The following is a 10,389-nucleotide window of genomic DNA, read 5'->3' as shown; positions in this document are numbered from 1 at the left end:
CCTGGGGTGAGAGGCAGGATGAAGGTGGGCGGGGCTCTGGGGTGGGAGGTGGGGTGAGGATGGGCGGGGACCTGGGATGGGAGGCGGGGCCAACCGCACGGGGGCTTTGGGGCGCTGGTGAGCCCTGGGAGGGCTCTGAGCAGGGGAGGAGCAGCGTCTGTTCTGGGGCCCTATGGAAGGTGGACCGGAGTGGCGGATGCTGGAGGCTGGGGACACAGGGGAGAGCCAGGGCTGTGGGCACGCAGAGGACGGGACGAGGCAGAGAGGGGACAGGGGCAGGATGGGCACGGCGGGGGGTGGTAAGGGGACAGCAGAGGCCAGGAGTGGCTTGGGAGTCTGGCCCCATGCCTGGGAGAACCTGGAAGAGGAGCAGGCTTGAAGGGGGACGCTTGAGCTCCGCGAGGAGGGGCTGAGGGCCAGGGGCCTGGGGGCAGGGGCGGGGCAAGAGCTGGACAGGGCTTGGGGGCTTAGGAGTCATCTGCCTGTAAGTCAGAGTCCCTCATTCATGTGCAGTAGGAAAAAAAAACATCCAAGAGACTTGAGGTGTGAGGGGCAGGGAGGCTGGTGCCCAGACAGCCTCCCGTGGCCTCTGCTGACCACCCTGTCTCTGTCACCGCAGGAACTGGCCGCCTCAGACCGTGCCAGGAGGCAGGCCCAGCAGGAACGGGATGAGATGGCTGACGAGGTGGCCAACGGCAACCTTAGCAAGTGAGTGGTCCCGGGTGATGTGGAGCAGGGCGCCCTCCTCTGGCCATCCGGCCCTCACCTCCGGCGGGGTCCTCCGCGTCTCCCTAGGGCCGCCCTTCTGGACGAGAAGCGCCAGCTGGAGGGGCGCCTGGGGCAAATGGAAGAGGAGCTGGAGGAAGAACAGAGTAACGCAGAGCTGCTCGGTGACCGCTACCGGAAGCTGCTGCTGCAGGTGAGCCGGCCCCCGCCCCCAACCGCGCGCCATAGCCTGCGGCCCCCGCGTGTGACAGACAGAGGAAGAGGGACTGTCTGAGGATGACTAGGAGGAGTACTCAGGAAGGGAGGCCCCGGCGCCTCACGCGCTTGAATTTCTGAGGCTTCCCCGGGGGCTGAGCGCCGAGATGGAGAGGGAGAGAGAGGGAGAATCTGCAGAAGTGACGAGAAGGCATTTGGAAGTTGGAAGCAAGACGTTCGGCTGGGGTCTTAAAGCATGAGTAGGAGCTAGGTTGATGGAGACAAGCGTATTTTTATTTGTGTATTTATTTATACACATTTTCTGAGCCTCTGGAGGCCCCGATCCTCCTCCGGGTGATGCTGGGGACCTGGAGGTGGGTCACTTCAGGCCTCTGCCCATAAGGACCTCCTAGTCTGATGGAAGAGACAGACTGTCCCAACACAGAGATAGAAATGAACGTGGCAGAAGCGCCAGACACTGAGATCTTGTGGGACGACTGACGTACCTGGAGGCTGAGGTCTATCAGGGAAGACTTCCTGCTGGAGGTGATGCCTTAAGAGGTCTTGTGAGCACTTACGAGTTTGCTAGGCAGAGGACGGAGATATGGGATTTCCACAGAGAGACCTGTGTCTCCATTATTTCACTAAGGTTTAAAGACACAGTGTGAGGCATCTCGTGGGCCATGCCCTGACACTTCTGGGGACTCAGAGTAAGACCCCAGCCCTGCCCCCAAGGAGCCAGTAGGCCGGTAGGAAAGGCCATCATCCTCCAGGATGATACAGCCCGTGTTCAAAGTGAAGTCCCAGACACCTACATCGCCCCACACTCCAGTCCCCGGCTAACTCAGACCTCATCTCTAACCCTTTCCCTCCAGCTCACTCTACTCCAGCCACGCCGGCCTCATTCCGGGGCCTCTTCTCTTGGCTTGTGGCCAGCTGCCATCTAGCCGTGTGCGCATGTCAAGGGGGGAGAGAAAGTGAGCTCTGGTGTCTCCTTACAAGGGCGCTAATGCCCTCGTGGCAGCCCCACCCTCATGACCTCGTCTATCCTAATCACCTCCCAAAGGCCCCATCTCCAGATTCCATCATATTAGGGGTGAGGACCTCAACACTTAAGTTTTGGGGGGACACAGACATTCAGTCCGTAACATCCCAGTTATCGAGAAAGCGAAAAGGCTCATGTCACAAGCACTTGGGAGTCAACCTGGAGCGGCTCCCGCTGGCCCCAAAGGCAGCAATTTGAGCTTCGGCAAGGATAATAATCATGGTTGCTCCAAATCTACCAAATCTGTTTAAATCCGCAAGTCTACAATATTTTTAAAACACCGTATTAGTTTCCTGGGGCAGCCGTAACAAATTAGCACCAGCTGGAGGGACTTAAAACAGGGGTACTTCCTCCGTCACAGTTCTGGGGGCCGGAAGTCCGGTTTCAAGATGTGTCAGGCTTGGTTCCTTCTGAGGAGAATCCGTCCCATGCCCCTCTCTCGGCTCCTGGTGGCCGCCAGCGATCCTTGGCTTACGGGGACACCTGTCCCGTCTCTGCCTCTGTCTTCTCTGTGTCTCCTCCCCTCTTCTTATAAGGACACCGGTCATTAGAGGCCACCCTAATCCCGAGTGACCCCATTTTAATTTAGTCACATCTCCAAAGACCTTACTCCCCAAATAAAGTCACATTCTGGGGGGCCAAGTGAGCATGAATTTTTGGAGGGAGACTATTCAACCCAGTAGAGTTGGAGGATGATAGAGAATCAGTCCGTTACCTCGAAAACTCAGAAAGAGAGAGAGTTACGTGCCTTGACCCAACTGCCAACGTGAAGGAAACAGAAACGCAGAAACGTGCTGAGTTAGACCACGAGTGTGTAGTCAGGAAAATCCAGACTCAGAGAAATTCTGCAGGGTCGAACGGCTCAGGTCTTTCAACAGATAAATTGTGAAGAAATAAAAGGGATGGTCACCCTAAAAGTCGGGATGACATGCTAGTTCAGGGGACAGAAAGGGTTGTCATTAAGGCGGGCGCGTGAACAGGCTTATGGAGCGGCCACCTTATTTTTCCAACCTTGGTGGGGTGACAGGGAAGTTTGCCTGTTATTAACCCATGAAGCCATCTATTGATCAGGTTTTGACTTTCGGAATCACAGCTTTATTTTCCGATAAAATGATGTTTTGTTTTGTTTTTTTTTAAAAAAAGAGCAATCGCTTAGGTATTTATATAACTTACAAAGTGATCACCCCTATACATCTAGTTATATAAATGTCTAGTCATCGTGTTGCACATCTGAAACTAATATAATATCGCATGTCGACTGTCACTGAAAAATAACAAAATATTTTTTAAAAAAGTAATAGATTTACCAATGAGAAAAAAAGAGCAAATGCTGATCGTTATATCTGTCAGTTCCCCTGAGAGTGAAATGTAAAAAAATACAAATCAGGCCGGATCTGACTCACTCCCATGTCCTCGGCATAAAGCCCTTGCTCGCAGTATGAGCTGAATAAATGTGTGCTATTATTAGGGGCTGTGTCTACACATTCTCAATGTAGTAGCTGCTGTTTACTGAGCTGACATTTCTCCAAATGATACTGCGTGTCACTCATACCGGAATGACCTGAGATACTTGTTTAAAATGTGGATTCACGGACCCCGCTCCAGACCTGCTGTGTCATGATATCTGGAGGGCGGAATTCTGCGGTCTACATTTTTTTTCACAAGCTCCAAGATGATCTTGGTGCCAGCAAAAGTGTGATAACCCTTGGAATAGATGTGTTCACAGTCAGAGGTAGAATTTATAGCATCTAAACAAGTTTGGGATAGATAGTCTTGCGGACTTATTAAAATAGCAAAAACCTATCCAAAAGGTTAAAACCCAGGGCTGGCACTGCTGTTGGCCGGGAAGCCAATCAGGAAAAATACATGCTCGCACTCGTTGAGTATTCGATATTATCAGGCTTTGTGTTATGCATTTAAAAATCATCAACTCACTTAATTGTGGGAGGTGCCTGGATTCACCTACCGCCTTCTCTCGGAGACTCCGCCGTAATTTCCTGCCTTTCCCACTTCTACAGGTGGAGTCACTGACCACGGAGTTGTCAGCCGAGCGCAGTTTCTCAGCCAAGGCAGAGAGCGGACGGCAGCAGCTGGAGCGACAGATCCAGGAGCTGCGGGGGCGCCTGGGCGAGGAGGATGCTGGGGCCCGGGCCCGCCAGAAGATGACCATCGCCGCTCTTGAGTCTAAGCTGGCCCAGGCTGAGGAGCAGCTGGAGCAGGAGAGCAGGTACGTGGGAGAGGAGGGCATGGCTGGAGGTGATGCCCACATTCTGGGCAATGAGATGAAGGGGACCCGTGATACCAACACCCGGTCTAGGAACACCAAAGGCATCGTCATGTTAATGGTTGCTGATTTCCTATATCCTTTAAGGTGCTTTGTGCTACAAGTACATGCACTCCCACTAAGAGTGCGATTTAAACAGTAATGTAGCAGTTAGCTACAGCTGCATAACAAACTATCCTAAAACTCAGTGACTTAAAACAGCAACTGTTTCCTGTCGCTCACGAATCCTTGGGCTGGCTGGTAGGTTCTGCCGATCTGAGCTTAGCGGGCCTCGCTCATGCATCTTTGCTCACCCGAGGGTCAGCGAGATGGGTTTGCTGATCTCGGCTGTCTAAGGTCTCGCGTGGGACGACTGGGCTAACTCGCCCGACCCAGCATTGTTCACATGGCAGAGTCAGGGTCCCGAGAGTGAGGGAAAGGTTTTTTGGGGCCTAGGCTCAGAACTGATACAAAGTCACTTCTGCCACATCCTGCTACTAAAGTAAGTCATACGGCCAGCTCAGATGTAAGAGGGTGGAGAAATAGACTCTACCTCTCGATGGAGGCAGCTGCAAAGGCACATTGCAAAGTGTGCAGACACAAGAAGGTGACAATCGAGGCCACGTCATCGGTATCTCACAAAAGATTTCTCTCTGTCACATGATAAGAAGTCCAGAACCGGGCAGCTGAAATATGGCAGGGCTTGGAGTCAGGTCGGCACCTGTGTAGTTCCCTTTGTCTCTCCCTCATGGTCACAAAATGACTGCAGTTGCGCCAAACATCACACCCACACGTCCACGTTCAAAGCCAGGAAGCAGCAGCAGTGTGGGGCTGAGAGCATTTCCATCTCCAGCCTTGGGAACAACCAGGAACACCTCCTTCCCTCCCCGCTCCACTGTTTCCAGTTAAGAACCACCGTGCGAATAGAAGTAACAGAACACTTATTACTAAGCTCGACAAGCGTCACTCTTCCAATACAGTAGATTTACCTGCTCAGTACTATTCAGTAACATTAAACAATAATAATAGTTTCCACTTACTGAGGCTTACTGTATACAGCAGACGCCAGATGACCTGTGTATACACACATATGAATCACTCCTTGTGAGAGAAAGGCCTCTGTTAGTCCATCATATGTATGAAAACTTAGGCGAAGATGGGCTGTAAATCCCAGGTGCCTGGCCTGTCATTCAGCATCTCTACCGTATAAGGTTCTCTTTTGCATTTATTCATTCGACAAACATGCATGGAGAGTGTGCTGCTCACCCTCCCGTGCCTGGGCACTGGGGAAGCGGTGAGGGTTGAGACGTGGGCAGTCCCTCCCTTCAGGCCCAGGTCTGTCCCCTGACCCAACAAGGAGGAAGATGTGTGAGCGGGACATGGCGACAAAGGAGAGACCCTGCGAACTAGAGGGGCTGGGGGACCATAGTTGAAGGAGAAGCTGGACCAGCCTGAGAGCATGGTTTTGGAAGGCTTCCTGAAGGAGGAGGCATTTGAGCTGGGCCTGACGGGAATGAGGAGGGTTTCAGGGCACGGAGTCCCTGGCAGAGCTGCAGTCGTGGGGGAACGTATGAGAGACATCGGGGCATTTGGAGGAGTTGTGACTGGTCCTAGGAATCTGCAGCTGAGAGGAGGTGAATGAGAGCCTCAAATGCCAGGCTGAGGAGCTCTGTTCTCGGGGTGATGGGGAGCCACAGCGGGCTGCGAGATGAGGAGGGACAGGGTGGCCAGCTGATCAGCAGCCGAAGGAATCTCCTTCCCACATCTCTGTCCGTGGCTCGGTGCCTTCCGACATCTCCCGCTTCTCAGCACGTCTGGGGCTGCCGTGTCCCGCCGTGGCTGCCGAGCACGGCCCGTTGCTAGGGACCTCGTTACGTGGACTTCACTCCAGGTGCGATGGGCCACGCAGGCGAGGATAGATGAGCAGGGGCCTCGAGGATGGGGGAGCTTGATTCAGGAGGGAAAGGATTTCAGAGGAGAGAGGAGGCGAGGACGGCTTCAGGTGTGTGGCCTGCAGATCTAGATGGATCACAGGGAACTGGGAAGAGTAGCAGGTTCGGGAGAAGGCGCTGGGCCCAGCGGAGCATGTGAGGGGTGTTCCACGGACATTTACATACAGCCGGAGGAGGAAGTGGAGAAGGAAATGATGGGAGGAGAAAGAAGATTCTAGGCCAGGCGGAGGGAAGGTCAGCTGGGGACTGGGGCTGTGAGGAGAGAGAGGAGGAGACAGCATGGAGTTCAGGGCTCAGTGGGACAGGGTTTGGGTCCCGACATACGTGGGGTACGAAGGAGAAGTGGGGTGAGGACGGTGCCCAGTGGTTTGACCTGAGGACTGGTACTCTGGTCAGTTCCCCGGGGGGAGGATTAAGGGAAATACAGTTGAGCGCGAGGGACCTAGTAGGTTATGGAGACATGGAGGCACTTAGGAACGACCGGCATCTCAGCAGAAGCCAAGGACGTAGGTGCCCTGGAGCAGGCAGCCTGGGCGCCAGTGTCTGGACTGAGCAGACTGTGGGAGTCATTTGGGGTGGGAAAGAGGAAAGAGGCCGGTTCAAGAACAGGAAGGCAGCCGCCGGACAAGGCCAAGGGCGCAGAACCGCAGACAGCGCCTGTCCCGAAGCTCTCCTTTATACCTGTCTTCAGGGAGCGCATCCTCTCCGGCAAGCTGGTGCGCAGAGCCGAGAAGCGGCTGAAAGAGGTGGTGCTCCAGGCGGAGGAGGAGCGGAGGGTGGGCGACCACCTCAGGGACCAGGTGAGCAGCTGACGTCGCCGGGGAGCAGCGGGGTGTGGGACCACCGATGGAGAAACGCACGTGCGGTCTCTGGAGCCAGCGAGTTCCCATTGTGGGTGCGGGACTAGAACTGAGTTCAGATCCCATTCCGGGGCTTGGCGCCACAGGCAGAGAGACACAGAGCTGGAATCAGTGACTTCGTAGGCTGTGACTTCTGGAATCTAAGAAAGCTGAGCTTTCGAGGGGGCTGAGGCAGCGGAGGAGAGGGGAGAATTTAAGCACTACCCAGAGGCCAGGCCAGACCTAAAATGACCACACACGACGTTGATGGAGTGCCAGGCACTCTGCGAAAGACATAACGTGTCGCACATTGAATCCTTATCAGAAAGACACGGTTGGTATTTTCCCCTGACATTCAGATGAGAAAACTGGGGCACAGAAAGATGAAATAACCTGCTCAAAATTATTTAGCTCTTCAGAGATGGAGCCGGGGTTCCAAGCCTAGCATTCTGGCTACGGCATCCGTGCTCCTAATTATTTATGGGGCAGTTACTGTGGCCCAAACTCTGCGCTGCCCGCTTTTGAAAAAGTACGTGCTTGCCTTCCCTCACCAGCCCCATTTCACAGAGGAAATGGAACTTTTTAAAAAAGGGGATGTGATGTGCACCAAAGTCACAGTTAGCAGACAGAGCCCGGATGGATCTCAGGTCGCCGTGCCCTTAAAAGCTCAGCTGTGTTTTATTCGCCGTTCATTCCACAAACAGTTGTTGAGCACCCACTACGTACCAGCCTGACACTAGACATTGGAGATATATGGCTGTGAACGAGACAGAGAAGGTGCCCGCCCTCATGGAGCTCCCATTTGCAGCATAGGAAAAGACAGACACGAGAAACCTATAAACAAGCCAAGATAATCAAAGCTTATGACGGGACTATGAAGAAACAGGATCAAAGAGTGAGCGAGATGTGGAGGATCGGGGAATCCTCTTTAGATTGGAGGGAGGGGTCAGAAAGACCCCTCTGAGAAGGTGACATTTAATCGAGACCGGAAGGGAGGGGAAGAGCCAGGCGGAGGGAACCGTAGGTGGAAAGGCCCTGGGCTGTGGAAATAAGCTCGGTGAGTTCAGAGCGAAAAGCTGGCCAGTGTGGCTAGAAGAGAGAATGTGGATGGGACGTCGAGTGGTCAGAAGGAGGGGTGGGGACAGCACTCTGAAACCTGACCCGCCTCCCCGCTCCCGCCAAGCTGGAGAAGGGGAACCTGCGCGTGAAGCAGCTCAAGCGACAGCTGGAGGAGGCGGAAGAGGAGGCGTCCAGGGCTCAGGCCGGTCGCCGGAGGCTGCAGCGTGAGCTGGAGGACGTCACAGAGTCTGCTGAGTCCATGAACCGGGAGGTGACCACGCTGAGGAACCGGCTGCGGTATGGCCGCCCCGCGTCTGCTGCCCTCACTCCACCAAGCCCTGTCCCCCCGCCTCCCTCTGGCCCTCCGTCCCCTGTGTCCCTCCGTCCCTGGCCCTCCGGCTCTCTCTGTCTCTCCGTCATTTCTCTGCCCCTCATCTCTCCACCCTCTGCGCCTCCATCGCAGTCCGCTCCGCCCTCCCCCTCTGCCCGCCTCTCTCCATTTCTCCCTGTCCCATCCCCTCCCCCGTTTTATTTTCTCTCTCCACATTCCCTATTTCTCGCATTTCTCTCTGCCCCCCTCATCTAACCGCCGTCTCCCTGTCCCCCCCCGCCCCCTGCAGACGTGGGCCCCTCACCTTCACCACCCGCACCGTTCGCCAAGTCTTCCGGCTGGAGGAGGGTGTAGCGTCAGACGAGGAGGCCGAGGAGGCAGAGCCGGGATCTGGGCCGCAGGCCCCTGAGCCCAACGGGCCCCCCGAAGCCCAGCCCCAGTGACCCCTCCCTGCCCTCAGCCCCGCCCCCCGCAACCCCGGCCCCCTCGGGTGCTGGTCCTGTGAACTCCCCCCGTGGCTTCTTGCTGGTACCACAGCGCTTGTCAACCCCAGCTTGGAGGGTCCCCCGAGACCTGCCTGCGACCCCTGGAACACGGAGGAGCGGGGGGAGCAGGGAAGCAAGGACTGGGCCCTCGCTGGGGAGGAAATCCGGGAGCAGTGGCACGCTGTGGGCCCACCCAGCTCCCGCCCTCCCCTCAGTTGTTGATGGTTTTGACCAGGAAGGGAGCGCTGTCCCCCTGCCCTCCTCGGCCAGGGCTTCCCCTGGCCTCTGCCCCTCCTCCTCCCCGGCCCCACTCCCCTCCCGGGCGTCCACCAGCCTTTGATTCTTGCAGTGGGGTCGGATGAGGGGGCCCCGCTCGTCCCCCTGCCCCCATACTCTGCCCGCCCTTCTGGTTGCTCCTGTGTGATCACAGTTCGGTTGGAGTCCCCGTGGGCCTGGAGGCGTGTCCCTGACCCTCCCCGTCTCCAGCTCCGGCAGAAATAAACTCCAGCCCCGACTGGACCCTGCTGGTTCTGTGTGCGTTGGGGTTCTCGGATGGGCGGGACGGGCACCGGCTCCTTCTGCCTGCTGGTTCCGATCACAGCTGGTCAGTGTCAGGGGACCTCCCGGGTACCTGGCATTTCCCCTCACCGCAGCCTCCCTCCGGGATAGCCCCTCGTCATATAGATGTTACGACGATGCGTCCCTTGCCCCAAACCTCCCAGCGAGTGGCAGAAGGGGTGATGCACTCTGGCTGACCCCAAAGTCTCAGCAGAACGGTGAGGGTAGTGGCTGTTGAGCCATTTGATAAGTCGCGACCATTCGTTTAGCTGTGTTAAACCCGAGACTCAGCCCAACCACTTAGAGGCTGGACGCTCACTGGTTTCCAGCACCTAGGACAGTGCCTGGCGCCGAGTCGGCGCTCGTACAGCGGCTGAAGGATTAGATCACCGCGCCCCGCCCTTCCAGAGGTGGGAACAAGCCCAGAGAGGTTGAGCGACCTGCGCAAGGACACACAGCTTCTGAGAAGCCGAACCCACCAGACCGGCTCCGGAGTCAGCAGCCTCGGCCGCAGTGCACCCCGGGAGCCCGGGGTCACGCCTCCCCTGGGGGTTAACCACGCTCGTCTAGGAGTTCGCATCGCCCAGGTGCCCTCGGACTTTCTAGTTGGGGGTGGAGGCGGGCACTCACCCCAAAATCAAAGGGATGTTTAGACCCCCGCAGGGCACGCCCTCGCCCCTTTAATCCAACCCCGTTGTCTACCCGCCAAACCACGCGGTCCCAGCAGACACACTGCAGGCGACTTTTAAATGAAAAGGAAACTTTAATTTTGGTGGAGAATGAGAGGGTGGGTGGGAAGGGGGCATGACACTTTTTCTTTGGGGCGGGTGACATGCGGCAGCTTCTGCATTGGGCGGTTCATGCACCCAGGGTGGGCGTGGGGGAGGCTTGGGGGAGAGGTCGTGCCGACCCCTCCCTCTCTGCCCTGGGGGTGGG

At 56.3% G+C, this 10,389-nt stretch overlaps 1 protein-coding gene across 1 annotated transcript in view; it reads left to right on the top strand.

The window, feature by feature from the left end:
* MYH14 (myosin heavy chain 14) overlaps window positions 1–9,407 on the top strand; it is a 64,545-nt gene extending 55,138 nt beyond the window's left edge. The window contains 6 exon segments of the mRNA XM_025048203.1: window positions 620–708; window positions 796–919; window positions 3,985–4,193; window positions 6,873–6,981; window positions 8,204–8,376; window positions 8,700–9,407. Of these exon segments, the coding sequence (XP_024903971.1) occupies window positions 620–708; window positions 796–919; window positions 3,985–4,193; window positions 6,873–6,981; window positions 8,204–8,376; window positions 8,700–8,853 (858 nt within the window). The 3' untranslated portion in view covers window positions 8,854–9,407.
* The last annotated feature ends 982 nt before the right edge of the window (window positions 9,408–10,389 follow it).

Source organism: Pteropus alecto, unplaced genomic scaffold (assembly GCF_000325575.1).
Source record: "Pteropus alecto unplaced genomic scaffold, ASM32557v1 scaffold41, whole genome shotgun sequence".
Classification (NCBI taxonomy): domain Eukaryota; kingdom Metazoa; phylum Chordata; class Mammalia; order Chiroptera; family Pteropodidae; genus Pteropus; species Pteropus alecto.
Note: the sequence above shows the minus strand (reverse complement) of the source record. Positions and strands in the feature narration are given on the sequence as shown.